This window comes from Netta rufina, assembly GCF_964035555.1.
Source record: "Netta rufina genome assembly, chromosome: 20".
Taxonomy (NCBI): domain Eukaryota; kingdom Metazoa; phylum Chordata; class Aves; order Anseriformes; family Anatidae; genus Netta; species Netta rufina.
Genome location: NC_140144.1, coordinates 1,243,579 through 1,264,279, shown reverse-complemented (window position 1 = coordinate 1,264,279; position 20,701 = coordinate 1,243,579). Strand labels below are relative to the sequence as shown.

At 44.4% G+C, this 20,701-nt stretch overlaps 1 protein-coding gene across 1 annotated transcript in view; it reads left to right on the top strand.

The window, feature by feature from the left end:
* The window catches only part of RABL6 (RAB, member RAS oncogene family like 6), a 57,106-nt gene extending 37,763 nt beyond the window's left edge, over positions 1-19,343 (top strand). The window contains exons 9-15 of the mRNA XM_084299101.1: positions 1,274-1,632; positions 3,825-3,987; positions 10,699-10,911; positions 11,674-12,019; positions 13,827-13,998; positions 16,029-16,078; positions 17,024-19,343. Of these exons, the coding sequence (XP_084155227.1) occupies positions 1,274-1,632; positions 3,825-3,987; positions 10,699-10,911; positions 11,674-12,019; positions 13,827-13,998; positions 16,029-16,078; positions 17,024-17,218 (1,498 nt within the window). The 3' untranslated portion in view covers positions 17,219-19,343. The remainder of the gene's footprint in view (positions 1-1,273; positions 1,633-3,824; positions 3,988-10,698; positions 10,912-11,673; positions 12,020-13,826; positions 13,999-16,028; positions 16,079-17,023) is intronic.
* Positions 19,344-20,701: the final 1,358 nt, after the last annotated feature.

Genomic DNA, 20,701 nt, shown 5'->3' with positions numbered 1-20,701 from the left:
TTTAACTACCAGCTTCCTGGGGTTTTTCACTGGGGCTCCAGACATCTTGTGGACATAAAGTATATTAATTTGTTTCATAAACATGTATTGGGTTCCTCCTTAAAATAGAAAATATCTCAAGGAAGTTGTAGAATCTTTTAGCCCATAATGTTTGCTTGTGCTTAGAAACCATTCCAGTGAAGGTGCCTGTCTGTCTGAACTCCCTGCAGGACAAGGTCATGCTCTGCATTGTAGAGCAGTCTCCATTTCAACATATTCATTGCCTGGAGCACAACCAAATCTGTCTTGCAGAAGCAGTTGGACCTAGAGCCTCTGGGCACATGAGTTTATTAGGCTCAATGAAAGGAAGCAAGACAATGACACTTGATAGATTTTATACATGATACACTTCAGGTATCCTATCTGTATATCTTTGACGTGCTACATGTAACAGATCTTACTTTGAGACCATTCTATAGAAAAAGCCTTTTCATTTCATCAAGCTTGTGAAAAGACCATTAACCAAATGGGCTGCAGAAGGAGGCTGCAGCAGGATCAGACTTGGTTTCATTTTTCAAAAGGATGTAGCGTTTTACCCTTTCTGATGGTTCAGGCTTTAATGTTCTTTGAGTCAGGAATCCAACCAGGACCGCAGTTTGCTTCAGAGCATCTGCTGCTTGGTTCAAGTGGCTCCCACACATGGCGTGTGTGTACAAGGGAAGAGACTGCACATATATCTGCATGTTGTGAGAATAATTGCAGTCAGTCCTCTGAGCCTCTGGATAGCTGTTTTTTTTTTGGTTTTTTTTTTGTTTGTTTGTTTTGTTTTTAAATTCAAGGATTCTCCTCACAAATCCATTCTTGGCTGAAAGAAGATGTTTTCATAGTATTTAAGATTTCCTGAACACTTTTATCTCTTCTGCAGAATGTAGAAATGTGCCATTCCTGTAGCACTTACTCCCTTAGAGACATATGTCCAAGTCCTGACTTAAGGTTGAGTTTCAAGCCCTGGCACATTGCTATAGTCTATCTGTCCAGGGCGTTCCCGGCAGCATTACAAATGTAGGTTTCATCCTGCAGTGCAGAACAGGTTGGGATTCTCCACACTATCATACAAATCATGTGACTTTAGTGCACGTGGGTGAACCAGATTTATCGTGACCCAGGGAGTTGTGGCAGCTCTGAAATCAGGCCTGTACCCTCCCAGCTCACCATGTAGTCAAAGCAGCACAGCATTGTACTCTGTTGAGCATGTTTTCTCCATTACTTATATTTGTAATTTATCTTCCTGCAGCTTCCTTGAAATGATGGAAGCCCGAAGTCGAGGACACACGTCACCACCGACAACTAATGGGCAAAGCCCTTCCTCTGGTTCCCAGTCACCCATAGTACCTCCAAGTTCCACGTCGACAGGCAGTTCCAGCCCTGGCACCCCACAGCCACCACAGCCTCTTTCCACAAGCTCTGCCATCTCTCCTGAACCCCCCTCATCTTTTTCACCAGTGCCTGCACCTGAGGCTCAGCAGCCGCATACGCCTCTACCAGCTACCACCACCCCAGCACCTCCAGCTGCAGCCCCACCTCCGAAGCGCAGCATCATTTCACGTCTTTTTGGGACATCTCCTGCGCCAGACCCCTCTCCTCCCCAGCCAGGTATGTGTAGACAGGGTGTCACCCTGGGTGTTTCTCTGTTTTCTTTTCTGCTTTTCCACAGTGAGAGGCCAAGCAAACAGTTGTCTGAGAAACCTAGCCCCTGTTTTTGTGCAGCGTGTCCAAGGAGAGCTACATGGTCACTTGCTTCTTTTCTCCTGATCAGCGTTTTTGTTTGTCTCTGTGTTGGACTTGGACAGGGGCTGTCCAGCCAGCTGGACAGCGGCTGTAGTGTGCTTCATGAGGAAGGTACTAAGCACCCAGGGGACACTAATAAAATAGTTGTCAGCTTCCTAGCAGGAGCACATACACCTCTTGAATAGCAAGAAAAATCATCAGAGAAGCTATTTGAAGCACTGTCTTCACAGAAGTCTGGCAGCTGAAAGGGGCTCCTATGTGTTAACAGCAAGCAGCAGAGTGCTGGTTTTAAAGGTTATTCAGCCAGAAATGATCACGTAAGTCCAGGCTCTGCAATGGATTCCCCTCCAGGGAAATAAGCTCCTTTGAAGATGGGCTGCTCTCCTCCTCAGACAGTCTTGATTTCTTCCTTAGCACTAGTAAACAATGGAGCAGAGTGGCACAGCATTCAGTCCAAACCCTGGCTAGATGAAGTTGCAGGGCAGAAGCATTGAGAGGTTTGCTGCATTCTTTTTTACTGATCTGGACCTTAATTTGCCTGTCACATTCACTTTGTTTGTGAAGCTGACTGGAGTTGCAGAGCTGGCACTGCCTAAAAATTATTAGCGTGACATGGTTTGAATCACCCTTTGGAAATACCTTCCCTCTCAAACTGTCAATCCCTAGAGCTCACAGTACTCTCAAAACACCCACAGAAAGAAAGGAGGAGGTGCTGGGAACATGATTTGCAGTTTCAGATGTTGAAATCTTTCAGTTTTAGATTTGTACACAGTGTTCTGCATCCTGAATCTGTTACCAGGTATGACACAGTACACCCATTCCAGTTTGTTTATGACTCTTCCTATCCAGAAACAAACAATCAAAGAGGATTAAATGTTAGAAATGCCTTATTGGCAAAAAAAAAAGGTCATATTGATATGTAGAAAAAAGGCTAGTGGTCTACCACCAAATCCAGCTCAAGACCTCTTTAGGCTTGTGGCCTGCAGTCCTAGGATCTCTGGAGTGCTTTTTAGGAGGGTTGCAAAAAGCAGCAAGGAGAAAAGTGATCTGTTGTTGTTATGTTTATGTAGTGTGCCAAGGGTCTGCAACTCTATAGGACCATGCCTAGGGACTAGCTAATTGGAAAGCAGTTGAAAATCACTATCACAAAGTAATACTTGGTGTTTTCTGTGGGAGCTGTTATTTAACCTTTCCATTGAAGTCTTGCAGCAGTAATTCTTTTGGCTGAGTTTTTTCTTAGACCAAAGACAATCAGTGATATTAGTAAGACTGCTTTTCGTATGCAGAAGTAAACTGAAAGCTGTGCTATAAGGGCAAAATCTATATTCATATAGAAAGCTAGCTCACCCAAAAGAGCCTAGGTGTGAAGTGCAGTCCAGGCAGAAGAAAAAGGTTTAATACTGCAAATCTGAAAATATTAATCTCTCTAGACTTCAAGTGTCTTTCGTCCCAATACCTTGATGATAGGTAAAGGTGTGTCTACACATAATTTGTGTTAAAGCAAATCTTTATTTGCAGTAGCTTTATTTTTATTTGCAAAAGCTCAGGAGCTTTTGGTAACATAGGGCATTTAAAAGCACAGTATGAACAATCCTGCCTTTGACAGATACAGTTTAAAAAGCAAGAGGAACTGAATGAGTGAACTGAACAGTCTGGAAAAGGTGAAAGAATAATGAAGGGACATAACACAGGAGTGATGCATACAGTGTAAGTACAAAATTCTGGTTGTGGTATAGTCAGTTGTGGTATTCACTGTACAGAAGAATCAGCTACCATTCTAAAGAGATTTTCAGACTCGTCTAGGAGGCTGGATCAACCTTGTGCTTTGTAAACCACAGTGGCTGCACGAGGTCTGTGAATGACTTCATGTGAGATTCTGGACTGGTTTCTGTATCCTGTTCATAGCTTTCCTCTTCCGTTGCTGCATAGCTGAGGTCCTGCTTTGTGGCTGTTATCTGTGTGCTGAAGGGGCCCTGGACAGGATAGATATGTAAAAATCAAATTTCTGTCTTGCTTGTGGTGAACTCAGTGTTTTACAACTACCGTTGCTAATACAGATGCTGCTGCTACTCCTCCTCCCCGTCCTGAAGCCCCTACAAAAGTACAGAGTGTGGAGGACTTTGTTCCTGATGACAGCCTGGATCACAGCTTTCTAGAAGACCCAGTTCCACAGAAGGACAAAGGGAAACTACAGACTAAACACTGTATTGATAGTGAAAGGTAAGGGAAAGATGGTGGAGCAAGAGCGAGATGGATGTACCAGGATGTGCAATCTGAATAATTGCTCAGGCCTAGCTAACCCATTACAACTGTTCAGAAAGGGACTGCAGAGCAATTAGCTGCCCCTATTCCTTTCTGTCTGCTACTGTCTCCCTTTTAATGATACACACTACTTCCTGGGAATCAGGGGAATGGCAGCGAAAGCTAGTTATCACCTTCCTGGTTTTGCTGTCTTCATTTCATGACCAGTGATAAACCCATGGGTTGCCTTTTATCAGGAAGGGTTTCCCTTCTAACCAATGTGATGAAACGTTTGAGGTATTTTCCTTATGGAACTTGATGCACTTTGCAGGATTTTTCTGTTTTGCCTATTGAATAACTTGCCGCTGCAGAGGCCCGAAGAATGGACAGGTTCCTTCATAGCCTGATACTGCCATTTTGGAGGCATTATGAGGAGGACTGTGGTTTTTGGAGGACCCTTGGGGGCACTCCATGGCTCAGCAGGATTCTGGAAGGAAGGATGGAGATGGCTGTGCTCCTTTGGAAATGTCTCTCCATGCTTGCCTGCAGATTCCAGAAAAGCCTTAGGGAAGGCCTTCTTGTTCCTCTGTCCATTTCTACTGTCCCTTCCCAGTATCCTTCAAACGCGAGAGAGCTGAGCTTATGGAGGCTGGATTTTCTTTTTTTAATTATTATTTTTTATTATTTTTTTCTCCTAGATTTTTTTTTTTATCTAGGAAAGGGATTGTGGTATACCAAGCTGCTCTGACAAGAGGATGTTCAGAAAAACTGTCTGAAAGCAGGCTGTCATTTGAGAGGTGACCCAAGAGTACTCTCAGGCTCTGTATCCATCTGCTTAGAATAGTCTATGCCTGCTGCCTCTTGTCATCACCACTGGATTAACTAAGAGAGTAATTAAACACTTACGCAGCTTGTCTGTGAATCTGGATTCTGCATCTTTTGACATATTTGTTATGATTCAGTGTTCTTTGGTTCAACCACAACAACTTGAAATCAGTGCTGTGTGTGAAGCTCAGTGCCTGCCTAATGCAGGTCAGCCTGAATCACCATCCCTTATGACAGTAGAACACATATATGTAGATGTTTTTTATTTAAAATTTAAAAAAAGGAAAATAAGAAAAAAAAAACAGTAGTTGCTAGAAACATGCTGGCCTCCAAAGTATTTTGCTTGTAGCTGTGGCCAAGCTGGGTTATTTTTATCATAGAATCACAGAATATCCCAAGTTGGAAAGGACCCATAAGGATCATCAAATCCAACTCCTGGCACCATGCTGGTGCCAGGAGTTGGACAGTTTAGACCATGTGACTAAGTGCACAGTCCAAATGCTTCTTAAATTCAGACAGGCTTGGTGCAGTGACTACTTCCCTGGGGAGCCTGTTCCAGTGTGCAACCACCCTGTCTTGTGAAGAACCTCTTCCTGATGTCAAGCGTAGACTTCCCTGCCTCAGCTTAACACCAGGGTCCTATCACTGGTGTTTACAGAGAATAGGTCACCTGCCTCTCTACTTCCCCTCACAAGGAAGTTGTAGACCTCGATGAGGTCCCCCCTCAGCCTCCTCTTCTCCAGGCTGAACAGGCCCAGTGACCTCAGCCGCTCCTCATACGTCTTCCCCTCTAGGCCCTTCACATCTTCGTCACCCTCCTCTGGACACTCTCCAACAGTTTTACATCCTTTTTGTACTGTGGTGCCCAGAACTGCACACAGTACTCGAGGTGAGGCCACACCAGTGCAGAGTAAAGCGGGACAATCACCTCCCTCAACTGACTAGCAATGCCGTGCTTGGTGCACCCCAGGATACGGTTGGCCCTCCTGGCTGCTAGGGCACACTGCTGGCTCATATTCAACTTGCTGTCAGCCACAACCCCCAGATCCCTCTCTGCAGGGCTGCTCTCCAGTGTCTCGTCACCCAGTCTGTATGTATAGCCGGTGTTGCCCCGTCCCAGGTGCAGGACCCAGCACTTGCTCTTGTTAATCTTCATGCGGTTGGTGATCGCCCAGCTCTCCAATCTGTCCAGGTCTCTCTGCAAGGCCTTTCCACCCTCAGCCGAGTCCACAACTCCTCCAAGTTTGGTGTTGTCGGCAAATTTGCTGAGAACACCTTCTAGTCCTACATCCAAATCATTTATAAAGACATTGAAGAGGACTGGCCCTAAAACGGAGCCTTGAGGGACCCCACTAGTGACCATAAGAAGTTCAACAAAGAGATGTCAGGAGAGCCAAGCGTGACCTTCTTGGGGTTTGCTGAAGGACTGGGTCCTGGAGTGCCCTTAGAGCTTTTTAGCTGCAGTTCTTTCTGCGGGAAGGACGCTGGATCTTTAGCACAGGCTTCTCTTCTAATAAGCATCAGTTATTGGAAGCAAATAGGTGTATAAAACCCAAACATCTCAAGCAGTTGTGTAATGAGCTCTGCTCGTTGCCTGTAGAGTTGTCGCACTGAACTGTTATGAAGCCCTTCTGTGTTCTGTCCCCAGTCTTGGTAGCCTTCCAGGCACACAAGCTAGTTGGGGCAAAAAGAGAGATACCTTTGGGCTTCCCCTGGGCACAGAGAGAACACTCATTCACAGCTTCATCTTTTGATGAACAGTGGTAATCATCTACTATTAGAATAGCTCTGTTTCCCTGGGAGAAGACCTTGCAGCACACCCTGAGATTTCAGGTGCTTGACAATTCTCTGCAGCATGGCGTCCATGTCTTGTTCTGATTTCTTACGTAGTTTGCACAGTTTTCTTGGTTGCCTGCCAATTTTACATTCTGTTACTTGCCAAAAAGGGCCTACCACAATAAACCAGGCATGCTGAAATTCAGAGCTGCACTAAGTGATTCTGTCCATCACCTGCAAAAACAGATTTGATTGAGGATCCCACTTAAAACCCCACAGTGCCCAGGAGCAGCATAAGAGTTCTGTAAGCACCATCCCTAACAATTATCCTCTACTGCAATAAGTAGATTATTGTAGTTGCAACAAAATCTGCTGCTGCAGATATTTATCTCGGACCTAAAGAACACAACAGTTCTGTGAAACCGCTGAAACCTAATAGAGATGTCACTGATTTTAAAAAACAGACATACTAGAAGTTGCATCCCCCTTGAATCTGAGTGAGGAACAAAGCCTAAGAACGTTCTAGAGAGATGCATTCATGTTTCCTGAACATTTTAAAGCAGAGATCTGAGTGTTATGCTTACACAGCTTGCCAGCATTTCTTCTGGGTGTGTTAGGACCGAGTGTAATCTCCTAAACTGAAGAACCGTGTAAGACAGAGCAGGAAAATGGGCTTTGTGTTAAATATTCCTCGACTTAATTCTCTTACCTGAATAAGATATATTTTCTTATTGTCTGTAAGCAGGAGTCTTTCAGTTAGCTCATATAAGAAGCCCTTAGTGCACAGTGCATTTCATACATGAAGCAGAGGTAGTTACTTCTTGTTATTAGAAGCAGGATGGTGTGTAACTGAACCGTGTCCTGAACTCAGTGTTGTGCTTGCTTCCATGTATAAGAACTTGCTTGCTTTTCCTTTCTAAGCTTCAAAAAGAGGTTGTAAATTTTGGTATTTCTCATACATTTTAGTTACATTGGGAATTCAGGGTTATTGTTTTCAGTGATGTTATGTGAACTTCTCTCATTTTGTATTCCATAACAGCTCGCTAAACAATGGAGCAAGAGATGACACAGAGCAGCGATGTTAGAAAAAATGTTTTTTTTTCTGAAGCATGCTAGCAGCAAGGAAAGAGCTCATGCCTCTGAAACAAAGAACTTCTTGCCCAATGATCAGACAACTGCTCAGACTTTCAACATGTACTGATGTCTCTTGGTATTCTTATAGCTAAATCCCAGTGTAGATCTTAAGAGATTAATGGAGTCCTGCACTTTGTTTAATGGCATTTATGGTTCTCCAGCCTGCAGTAAAAAGAACTCACCAAATCAGTTTCCTTAGCAGTTGATTAGGAAGGCAGTGCAATTATTCCAGTTTGTTGCTTCAGAACTTACTTTGCTGCTCTTTAGCTTGATACTCAGAGCCGGTGTGTATGTGACTGCATCAGAGGAGCTAGTCTGATTCTGGACTGCCCCTTCCCTCTTGCTGGCTCAGGCTGTCCTGGGTCCGTGGATAAGCTGCAGGTGTCTATTTGAAAGCAAGTTTATGCTGATGCTAACAGAATTGCTGTTGAGTTTTCTCCATGTCACTAGACATTTATCATAAGCATTGATTAGATGTCTTGTATCTGAAGGACTTCTAATTGGTTCTTTGCTTGTATCACCTCTGTTTTATACATAGTGGTATTCAGTTGTGCTAGACAAAGCAAGGAGACCTGAGGGCACTGTTTGGTGCACACTAGAAGACCCCCATCTCCTGGAATGTAGCCATGCAGGCTCACCCTGTTTTCCTCTTTCACTAGCCACAAAAAATAATGTGGCAAAAGGCTTCTGATGGCTCCTGGTGGGGCTGGATCCACTAGCTGTACAGCAGGGCTGGTGGGATACTTGTCAAGTGAGGTTTGAGAGCATATGCTCAGACTGCAGCAGGATTTGTTTCATCACCAGAGGCTGTTCCATGCACATGGTGAAGGGCTTGCTCTGAGGAAACCCTGATGCACTCTTTGGTCAGAAACTCATACAGACCTCCATGAGCATAGTCATTTTTGGTGGGTACCTGTGCCTGCAAACATGTTGGCTCAACACTAATGCAGGCTTGGCAGTGTATCAAGTGTTGGCAAGAGTGGTGCAATATGCTTGTTTTTGCATGCTCTGACTTCCTTCCAGCTGGAATCTCAGGACCACAAGCTGGTACTAATTTTGCATTGTCAGGCCTTGTTTATACTGCAGCAGTGATTTTCCTGACATATATTCACTTCTTTGCTTTGCTCTTAAGCTGTCGCTTAATGATTTGTGTGGAAGTTATACAGGGAGGCAGTGTATTCACTGCAAAGGGAGATGACCCACTTTGCATGTGTGTGTGTACATGTGTAGACGTTCTCTTCAAACTGGGAATGCTTTAGAAGCTGCAAGTCGAGTATGGTGTGCAGTGGAAGGACAGTGGCAATAGGAACAGTCTTATGCTTAATAGAGTGGTAACATGTTACAGAAATACAGTGTCACTTGTTCAAGATAATATGCTGCTGTTTTTTAAGGTGTGATTCCATTTTCTTTTCAGCACATTTCTAGAGAAAACACTGCCAGTATTTTAAATACCTCAGAAATCTCTCACTTGTAATTCCTCCAGCCACTGTGGTACTTGGAGGCTGCTTTGAACAGCAATTTTCTTTTCCTTTATGTGGGACAGGCTGTGTCCCTCCTTTCTGGCTCAGTATGAGAGCAGCAGTGTTAATAATGAAGGGGTTCTTAAGCAGCCTGCCTCTGCTTAGCTGGGAGCTGAGCTCTGAGTCCTGAAAGCAGAGGTGCATTTCAGGACTCAACATGGAAAGCAGGAGGGAACAGCTGTTAGTCCTGCTCTTAATGCTGTTACCCAGACAAGCAGTAGTTGTAGTCACTGTGCTAGTTGTGATAAGCATAGTGCCCCTTATGTCACAAACGCTACACTGTCTGTTGTCACAAATGCTACGCTATTCTTTAAAACTAACACGTAAAAAGTAAGTGGCCATAAGAAGAGCCCAAGTGAGTACTAGTCAGATGGACTGTGTTAGGCCTTGGCATTTCTTATCCCATCAGCGCAGCATCCTCCACTGTGTCTTTGTGCTGGCTGTCTGCTGGCACCATCTACCAGATTAAGGATTGTAGTTTTTGGTTGTTCCTTTCAAGACTCTAAAATCTCTGCGTAAAAATGAATGCTGTGTTTGTACAGTCCTTATCAAGTCAAAAGGACGGTGGAGTGGGTATCATATACAGTAGATTGTCAGGAAGAAACTGAGTATCTGTTGCAGATAAAGCAAATAGAATGGGGGAAGGTAACACAAAGGTTCATCAGCTGAGACTGAAAAATATCTGTATTCCTGACCTGAGTAAATCCATGAGAAAGTATTAAAATTGTTGAGTCCTGGGGAAATCCAGACAAGAACCCTTCAGCTGGTAATTTCAGCTGTGAAGCTCTATCAAAATGACTCTGAATACATAGCTGTATTGTATTCATGGAGCCTGGCAGACTCTTAGCTCTAAAAGTGTGTCCTTAGGTTAATTTATTTTGGGAAATGTTAAAGCATGGTTATGGTGTCTGAATAGCTGCCTGCTTCAGGGAGCACCAGAGAAACAGAAATCATTCAAAGAAGCTAATAGCTGCAAGTGAATTTCCATAGTAGTGGCAGTATATGATCAGGCTTCATTACAGGATGTGGGCATCGAGACAGGTGGTTCCCACTTTTCAATTGGCTGATCCTTGTATGTTAGACCAGGGATGTTCTGTTAGATGTCCTGTTGAAGAAACAGGCTGCTCTACAGCGCTAATGCTTACTCATCTTAGCCTTGATTAGTAAAAGCCACTGTGTGACATCCTTCTGTGATGTGTTTTGGTACTGGGCTTGTGTCACCCTTGTAGCCTACAGGGAGCAGGTCCAGCATGAATGGGGCAATAGGCTGGGGGCACACAATAGGAAGACAGCAGCAGAACTGCCCTGGACAGGGGAAAGGTAGGCCTGAAATTGGCTATAAAAGCATGGCAAGTGGCACTGTGCTTTCAAAGGGAGGCATGTCTTTCCTACCATGTCTTCAGGGTGCTATGTCTAATCATTGTCTACTTTGCAGTGATGGAGAGGCACCTGGGGGGAACCCTATGGTGGCAGGTTTCCAAGACGATCTAGACCTGGATGACAAAATCCCCAGCAGACCCGTGCTGGCAACAGAGCGAGTGCCCAGCAAGAATATCACCCTGTCCAGTGAGGAGGAGGAAGAGGTTAAGGACTCTAAGGTCATACTCGTACCTGATGAAAGCATTGACACAGAACATGAAAAAAAAAGGTATGAAACATATCCTGAAGTGTGGGATTGTGTTGGCAAACTCGGGCTTCTTCTCAGTCCTGCCGTTGACTTTTGTGCAGCTCTGTGGAATCATGGTATCTCTGGAGCCCATTCCTTCATCTTTAAGTTGAATCTGGATTTACTTGAGCTAGAACTGCTTTATGCAGCATCTTCTGAGGGGGGTTGTGGTACTAGTAGCTGTTGTTACTTAGGTGTGATGCAGCTGTATTGTAGTGTGCTTTTGAGCAGTGTGTTCCTTTGGTCACTGGTACATTTCTGTTTGGGGATGCTGCAGCCTTTTTCTCAAGTTTGAACAAGAGACTGTAACCGAGCTCCTGAAAGTCTGTTAATAGCAGTGTGAGGAGGACAGAGGTATCAAGTCTTGCAGTGGGAGTGGAAGTTATTCGCCACATGGACGATGAAGAACGATGAACTGAATCATATTCTCCACATACCCTACACTGTGGGTAGGATGATTGGATTTGGCCTACCAATGCAGGCACCTGTACATCAGCATTCTCAGAGACACGAGAACATTCAGCATTTGACTCACTGCCAGAAATACTTACACCATCTGAGTGTTGTGTGTTCAAACGCACATACAGACACACACAGGATGAGCTACATCTCTTACATCTCCAGTTGAGATGCACATTGAAGCCCTTGAGGCATGTTCAGCTATTAATTGGTCGTTGTGCTTTGCTTCACAGAATCAGAATGCTTGTGTGGACAGGCTCTGTCAACTTGTTTTTTTCTTCTCAGGTCTTCCAGAAATTCTGTGAAACCACAGAGTGAAGCAGTACTGACCAAAGCAACTGACCTGAAGCCTCCTGACAGTTTACCTCCACATTCTGTGTCTGAAAGAAACAGCAGCAGCAAGCTCAACACTAGTACGCCAGCTGCTGCCACCACCCCAGCAGCAGTCCAGGCCCCAAAGACCACTTCCCAAAGCAAAGGACATGCTCTCAAACAAAAAGTGGTCAAAGAGGAAAAGCCTGAGGAGTCTGACAGTGATCAAGAGGGACCAATAGCTACTCAAATGCTCTCATTTGTTATGGATGACCCAGACTTTGAAAGTGAGGAATCTGACAGCCAGAGGAAGAAAATGGTAAATAACATGCAAGAATCACCGTGCACTGCTGCAGAGCTGAGCTTGAAGTGTTGAGGCATCTCACTGAGCAGAGCTTTCATCTGCTCTGCCAGTCTCTCAGCAGCAGTCACAGCAAGTCAGGTGCTAAGCAACCTGAAGAAATTGATTTAAGCACAAACCCACTAACGCTGTGATTGGTGAAACCATGCAGCAACAAGGTTTGTGCTCACAGATTTTAATGTGCTGTTTATTCTGAGTAAATCCAGAGTGTGGTCGGTCAAGTAGTGTGGAAAGTATGAAATACTAAGCTGGTGGATTTTCACATGAAGTTTAATATGTAGAAGCATGTGCATGCTAGAGAGAGAGAAAAAGTGAGCTCCTTAGAGTCAATGTAGCAATCAAAAGGCCATACCAAATTTGCTTGGCAAAGCTCCTTACAGAAGTAGGAAAATCTACCCAAGAAGAGGGGCAACGTTTCCATTATAGCCAGGTTAGCTGTAAAATGTCTATGATATATGTGAGCAGGAGTCCCTTTGGCTCCTGTCCCTAGACTTGTGTGTTATAGACCGAGATAATGCAAGCGTCTTCTCTGTGCTCATAAGAATTTGCTGCTGTGAGTCTAGGTACTGCTGATTTCAGTGATCTGCACTCACAGCCAGCAGAGCAATCTCTGTAGGAACTGAAAGTCATGATTTGGGATGGATAGTTGCTGTTCTGAGGTACCCCAGGTACCCCAAGTGTCTAGGCCAGCTGTTTTTTGGGAGTGCTTTATATGTTTGCATCATTCCACAAACCTGCAGTAAAGACAGCTGTCCCAGTTTCTTTCACTGTTTGGTATGGGTCATGCTGGTTTTTATAAAGTAATTTTCCATTCGTTTAGTACCTGCTTTTCCTGGCATCTTAATATAAAAGCAAAACTATTTGGAGTAAGTTTACTTTTTGTAACTGTGACGTTACATGTAACAAATGATGATGAGAAATGGGATTTGTGAGAGAACTTTGCTGTTGCAACAGTGTTAGGGAGATGCTTCAGAACTTATGAATGCTTATGAATGCTTTTCAAGTACAAGGTGTACTGGTAAGGTGAAGCAGTAAAAACACCGCCATTAAGCAAGGAGGAGGGGAACATTGCCTAAATCATCAGCAGAGTGAGGTGTTTATGGTCAGTTTGGAGGATATAAAGAAAAGGTTAACAAATTCTGAAGAGGATTAGTTGCACGTACAGAAGAATACTGAACTTCATTTCCACTCCCATTGTGCAGAGAAGCAAAGGATTTGGGGGGCAATACCCAGTCTCTGCAGCATTCTGCCCACATTGAAGAAGAAAATTTTCACTGAGAGCACATTCCCTTTTGACTTGATGAACAGATTTATTCTGCAAACACAGACTGCTTTCTTGGCCCTGCTGCATGTTGCCTCCGGTGTGCTAGACCCCCCAGAGCTACACAGGAAGGTTTTGTCTGTCAAATCTGGAGTTGTTTTCAGCTATTTAGATTTGATTTTCCCCAAAACTGAGGTGCCTCACCAGGGCAAGTAAAGGCTGGTGCTGTTGAGCTAACACAGTTGAGTCTTTGATTTTGGTGTCACGAATGATAAGTTGTCAGAGTTTGCTTTCCAGGATCAATGCTATCTAGCCATTTTACCGTAGCAAGAAATAGATAGAGCTTACAGTATCATAGTCATTGATTTTCAGGCAATAACAGCTCAGTTCAGCTACCATTTCCTTCCCTCCTCCGCACATGCTGACATCTCTGTATACAAAATATTTAGAGATTTTTGTTTGAAAGACCTGTCTGCGTTGTTGGTCTTTTCTTGTTGTCTCTAGGATGAATTCCCTGTCCGGGAAGATCTCTCTGAAATATCTGATGATGATGCCTCATTGGCAAAGCCACCCCAGCCTGTGAAATCAACAGTCCACTCCTTTAAACTGAAAAATGACTCAGATCTCTTTGGTTTGGGTTTGGAAGAAACTGGTCCCAAGGAGAGCAGTGAAGAAGGTAACGGTCACACCACATTTCCACTCTTGCTGATTTTGTTTTTCAGGTGTCTAGTTTTTCCCAAAGTAGTTCCAGGGTGTAAGCAAACCAATTTGCGCTAAATAAAATACCATGCAACTTCATGCAGTGCCCTATGTGAGTCTTTAATGTGGTTTAACACAACATAAATAACTTTTTGTTTTTCCCCATGGGGGTTGGGAGAACTTGACTCATGCATGGCATAAGCCATGTATTATTTCTGTCCCAGCTGGAAGCAGGAGCACATCTTTCACGAGCTGTTTCTGTAAGGCTTCCTGTTTAACTTTGCATGCCTGGGAACTGATGCTCAGCATTGCACTGTCCACCTCCTCGAGAATTTGGATCAATGTGAGCAAAATGTTTGGACTTACCCTGCCAGTTTCCTCTTCTACTTTGGGGAAAGTTGGGGTGAGTTTCTGGTTATAACCTAAGCACTCCTTGGGCTTTTTATTTTCCCTCAGTCTTCTGAGGGAACAAATTTTAGTTGTGCAAATGATTTCTGCTCTCTTGGCATTACTGCAAAGCATCTGTCCCTGATGTCACCCAGAAAGATGAAAAGTTAAAAATTTAAGGGGAGACAGAAGTGACCTAAGTGAGGTTTATCATTGAAAAGGTATTACAGAAGTATAAGTAAGGTATTACAGGCAGTGATGGTTTCATTGGCTTGTGACTTTTTGTTGCTGAGCAGCACAACTAGGAATAGGTAGAAGTGTATCTGCAGAGGCCCAGGTCAATAATTAAACTTCCATTTAGCACTTTTAATAATCCAGTGTGGGTTCCTCCTATCTCCTCTGTCTGGGATAAGTATAAAAACATACCTTGGTAATCCAGTCAGTTGGAGCTTGACCAGCAATTAGGGTTCTCAATGGCTGACTTGAATTTACATATCAACTGAGGGAAAGACTACATAGGTATCAAATACCACCTTGTGAAAAGTGGTGCAGCTACAGAGCCTCCTATGTAAAGCCAAATAAATACTCTGCTGTTCAAGGAGTCTGTGCAAAGTCAGTGGAAGTTCAGCAGTCAAATCAGTGGCTGAGCTATCAGCCACGATAGCCTGGGACAAATGTTTTGACAATGATAGGTTCTGGGGCTCATTTGACACAGTGAAAATAGCCACTGATGTAGAGCAGAACTGCAACAGTGGCACTTTGGCCTCAGGGTGACATAATTTCCATACGCAGCTTGAACAACCAGTACTAGCCTGCTAGTCTGCTCCAATGGGATTTCCATATGCCTTCAAGTATTAAGTGGCCAGAGGCAAATTGTTCCCAGCAGCTCTTCTTCAGTTTGGGAATTAATAGCCTGGTGCCCAGTTTGGCCTTTAGACCAGTTTGCAGGTCTGGTCCCTGTATTTGTTTCTTCAGTGGCTGTGATACAGTGAAGACCCAGATGTTCATAACACAAAATAAGATAGACAATATAATGGTCATAATTAAACTAGCTACATCTAGTCAAAAAAAGGGGTGACCTTATCGCTCTTTTTAGGTACCTCAAGGGAGGCTGTAGCGAGGTGGGGGTTGGCCTGTTCTCCCACGTGCCTGGTGACAGGACGAGGGGGAATGGGCTTAAGTTGAGCCAGGGGAGTTTTAGGTTAGATGTTAGGAAGAACTTCTTCACTGAAAGGGTTGTTAGACATTGGAACAGGCTGCCCAGGGAAGTGGTGGAGTCACCATCCCTGGAAGTCTTCAAAAGACGTTTAGATGTAGAGCTTAGGGATATGGTTTAGTGGAGGGCTGTTAGCGTTAGGTTGGAGGTTGGACTCGATGACCTTGAGGTCTCTTCCAACCTAGAAATTCTGTGATTCTGTGATTCTGTGAAATTAGGACCTGTTGCTGGAACCTGTGTTAGTTTCTAAGGAGTTACAGTTTGTCCGGAGAAATAAGGATTGCCTTTGCATGTGGCTTCAGGACAGCATTTTGTTCTGAGGAATAGGTCAGGGCAGAATCACATGGCTTATGGTTTGTGATGATTTAAAACAATATTTTTTGTTTGTTTGTTTATTCGAACAGATAAACACGCTTCTAAGGAGAAGAAGAAGAAGAAAAAGAAAAGCAAAGAGGTACTATTTAATTCGTCAGAGTTGATCTGCCATATATCATAGGCACATTAAAGGAGGCTGTAGCGAGGTGGGGGTTGGTCTGTTCTCCCATGTGCCTGGCAACAGGATGAGGGGGAATGGGCTAGAGTTGCGCCAGGGGAGGTTTAGGTTGGCTATTAGGAAAAGCTTCTTTACTGAAAGGGTTGTGAGGCATTGGAATGGGCTGCCCAGGGAAGTGGCTGAGTCACCATCCCTGGAGGTCTTTAAAGGACATTTAGATGTAGAGCTAAGGGATATGGTTTAGTGGAGGACTGGTTGGTGTTAGGTCAGAGGTTGGACTAGGTGATCTTGGAGGTCTCTTCCAACGTAGACGATTCTGTGATTCAGTGATACTGTTTAGCAGCCAAGGAAAGGGGTAGCTACCTACAGTGTGCTCTGTGCACTGGGCGGACTGCCTTCCATTCTGGCATCCTGCAGCCAGAGCTGTGCTCCATGGGCTCTGCAGACCATTAACCACTTTGCAGCTTAAAAGCAAACTTTTGGAACAGTTGGCTTTTAAAAAGGCAGTGTGTGAGTTTGTAAAATGAAAAATTAACTAGAGCAAGGCATCTCTGCTGATTGGAGTATGTTATAGCACCATGGCTTTTTCCAAACAGAGGGTGATCCCAGTCAGAGCTGATCTCAGAGACAGTGAGGGAAGTCTGCAGGAGGCTTTATCTGTGACATTTCTGCTTGTCCAGTAATGTGGTATTGTCAGACACAAACTGCCTGACAGACCATTGCTACATAAAAAACAGATGGTCTTTCTTCTCTTCTGTCCAAACTCACAGAAGGGTCCCAGCCAGCCTTGGTGGTAGATGCTTCTCCCTAAGTAAGGTTCCCATCAGAGCCAAGTTTCAGGGTGATATATGCTGGGTTACTGGCATGCTCAGAGGATTTACTAATTACAATTTTCTCATTTTGCAGGAAGAGGAAAAGTCTGTGAAAAAGAAAAGCAAACACAAGAAGAGCAAAGAGAAGGAGGAGAGCAAAGAGGAGAAAAAGAAAAAGAAGAAGAGAAGCAAGGAGAAAAACAATGAGATAGATGAACTGGAGGCTTTTCTTGGAGGAGGAGCCAGCATGAGCAAGCCACGAGGAGGTGGGGACTATGAGGAGCTGTAGGCTGGCTACCTGTACATGCAGCGGACTCTTCTGTCGTGGTTGTCTCCATCTTTTCTTACAGGTCACACCAGGACAGATGCAGATATGTAAAGCTTTTTGCCATGTATTCACTCAAAACAGATCTGGCAGAACAAAAGCTTTACATCTGTGTGTGCTGTTCTGGTGTGTTTGTTACACAAAGAAAATGCAGCTGAGATGTACTTGAGTAAGGGGAAGGTTTAGGGCGTGGTTCCCAGGCCCGCTTCCAGGCTGTCATTTTGTCTCCTTCCAGAGATGCCCTGTTTGGTAGCTGGCAGGGTGTGGGGGTGAAAGGGACCTGCTTCCAGCTCCACCCCTGTTATATGCCACTCCTGCACACCTGAAGTTTCTGTCTTATTAAGAGGAGTGCAACAAAACATGCTGCATGAATGCAATTGTGCTCGCCTGTCTCAAGTCTTTAACTTTTTATTCTTCCTATTTTTTAATGAGAAAGGTGGTATTGGCCATTGCTCCACCCAGCAGTTGATGCTTTAAATCAAGCAGATCATGCTATGATACAGCTCTATAAAACAGCAGCCACAGGACCAGAGAGAGAGCGTGTGTGATTTTGGAGTCCTTTGAAAGGGACCTTTCTGCACAGCAGCTTAATTAGCACTCACTGGTGTTGCTGTTGGAATTCATGAAGCCCCATTGATTTCCGTGGCCCCAGTGTCTCAGACACTACATGTAAACTGCTATGCAGTTTGGGAAAACAATGCAAAGTGCAAAGCTAACTTGAAGAAGAGAGGGAAAAAACAGTGCTTTTCTGCATTTCCCACCCTTGAATTTGCATACACTAGAATCCCCTCCTTTTGGTACCTCTCAGGGACATGACTCTCATGGAAATGAAGATATCCAGAGCTTCAGAACTGTCTACAGAGCAGCGTTAGCATGGCAAGGCATTTGCTTCTCAGGCATTTTACAGTCAGGCTGTACAGCACCAACCGCCTCTCTACACTGAGAGGAACAACCACTGTAGCTCAGATGACCTTTCCTGGTCCAATTTGTCAATATCGCAGCTGTGTTTACTGGGCCAAGCCTCCCAACAGCCAGCGTGCTGCCATTCCCTGCCCCAACTGGAGAGCCTCCTCCTATCCCATGAGTTTGGGAAGTCTTTTAATTTTTGCTTTGAACTTGTGGATTGGTGCCTCTTCAGCAGTGCAGGCTGCAGTTGGATAGGCACTACAAGCCAGCTGTTCACACTTGCCTGTGTCTCAGTGAGTCACCACCATGTTTGGTGGAGTTTGTTAGCTCTCCATACCCACCTCTGTTTTGGTTCTGGGTCCCTTTTGCAGCTTGGACAGTGAAGCTCCCTCCAGGTTCTGTGCATTCCATTAGCCTGTTGCATCCAGGTTGATCTGAGGTTTGGTTTTGTTCTCCCTCCCCTTTCTGTTGTGAATTGTTAGCCGTGGTATCCAAGCTGGGATTTGCTACTACATCCCCACAAAGCAAGGTGTTCTTTTGATCCATTGTCCACTTCGGAGTTGTCTTGAACAGCAGGTAGTTATCTGTTCTATTTTTCTTTTTCTTCTCCCCAGCCCCCAAAATGCACATATAACTGTTTCCCTATAAAATGAACTAAGTTTGCTGCATGAGCAGTATATTGTTCAGGTCTGTTTTCCATTGGCATTCACTATTTCTCTGAACATTACTACATTTTTTGTGACACTGTGGGGAATTTGCATGAGACAATTCAAACTCTGCACGTCTGGAGAGGAAAAAGTTGACGCAACCAAAGTTTGTGGCCTCTCTTGTGAGAAGACAGGCAGGCGTTCAAGCTTCAGCTGGCTGTGTTCCTGAAAGCGCTTCTGTTCTGTAAAGATTTTGGGTCATGTTCCATTTTGCATCAAAAAAAATCCATTCTGACTATAAAGCTCTGTTGTACAACTGCCTCTGTACATCTTCTTCTCCACTGCAGGTGTGTCTGCCCAGGCCCATGAGCTGCTTGTCCCTCCAGGATTCTTTCACAAAAGGACAGCCGTCTGTCACATCCTCATGTTTTTGCATTCTCACACTTTGTGGAAAGGGGTGCTAAATTAAAAATCATTCAGAAAAAGTTGAACTTAAAAAACATGATTTTTTTTTTCCCAAAGCTGAGGTCTGTCCTGAGAGAGCTGTTGTTTCATACAGCACGTAAAGGAGAAGGCATTTTTGTTCAGCTCAGCCTCCTTGAGAATGCAGCTCATGGGTTAGCAGAAGGTTGAACAAGCGCTGAGCCCCCTAGAAATGTTTATGTTGGCATTGGTTTGTTTTTCACCTGGGCCAGATTTGACTACCAGTAGGAGCCTTTACACTCTCTGCAGCTCAGGTTCATTGTCAACACAAGGAACTGAGACAAAAACAAGCAAAGATTAATCATTTTGATCCAAAATTCTCCTTTAAAAGAAGCAGATATGGGAGCTCTCTTTACTTACACTAGAGACCCAGGAGGGCATGTGGCATATTTTGGCTTTGACAGCAAGGCCAGAGAAATCCTATGTAGTGGGTAAAGTGGGAGTGTGGAGAAGAATAGCAGAAAAAAGGCATTTTTTAGACTTAAGACTCCCTTTTCCAGAAAATGCTGAACTAGTTAAAGCTACAGAGTAAGGTGTAATCCAGCGCTGGCAAGCGTGAGTGAGGAGAGAAAGAAATAGACCTTGTCTGAATTGGGCTCACCCATGCCCAGTCTTTCAAAAAAGCTAAATATAAGAAGTATATGTACGTGCCTGTCACTGTAGGGAAGCTTCTGCAGGATCACATTGATATAAATAGATCCTGTGAGTATCTCCAGAGTTACCAGTGTATGTTTTTATCTGTTTGGGTTTATCAGTCATCCAAAAAAAAAATCAAGACCTTAAGACTGAGGAGCTGCGATTTCTTACGATTAACTCTGGCCAGAGCTGCATGTTGTATAAAGTCTCATTTGGTAAAGAGCAGCAGGAGGGAGAAGTGCAAATTTGTGTAATCTGACGGTTTAAAGGGCCTGGTTCTCAAGTACAGAAAGGGCAGCCCTGGCCTCGAGGGCTACTACTGTAGGCACACGTCTGAAAGCTGCACTGCCTGCTCCCCTGCCTCCATACTGCTGTGGGACTGAGATCCCATGGGGTGCTCTGACATGGTACAGTTAAATCTCAGCTTCCACTGTGCCCATCTGAAGCCAAACCATCCATGATAAGTCATGAGAGGTAACTACCAAGGTCCTGTTCCCACCCACTGTATCTTCCCAGCCAGGATCACTCAGCTGCTAAGTCACAGCTGCAACCTCCATTTGCTTGAAGCATTGAGCATTGGGCTGCCTCACAGGCCCGGGAGGAGAGGGGACTTGGCATCTGGGGGAGTCTGGATATCTGCTTTGTGAACAGGGTTATAGTTACCTGGGATAGCTGGTGCTGTGCTGCTAATCTGAGATGTGAATGGGAGTTATATGCCCAGCATTTATTTTGGGGAGGGTTCCTTCGTATCCCCATCCCTGGAATGGTAAAATTA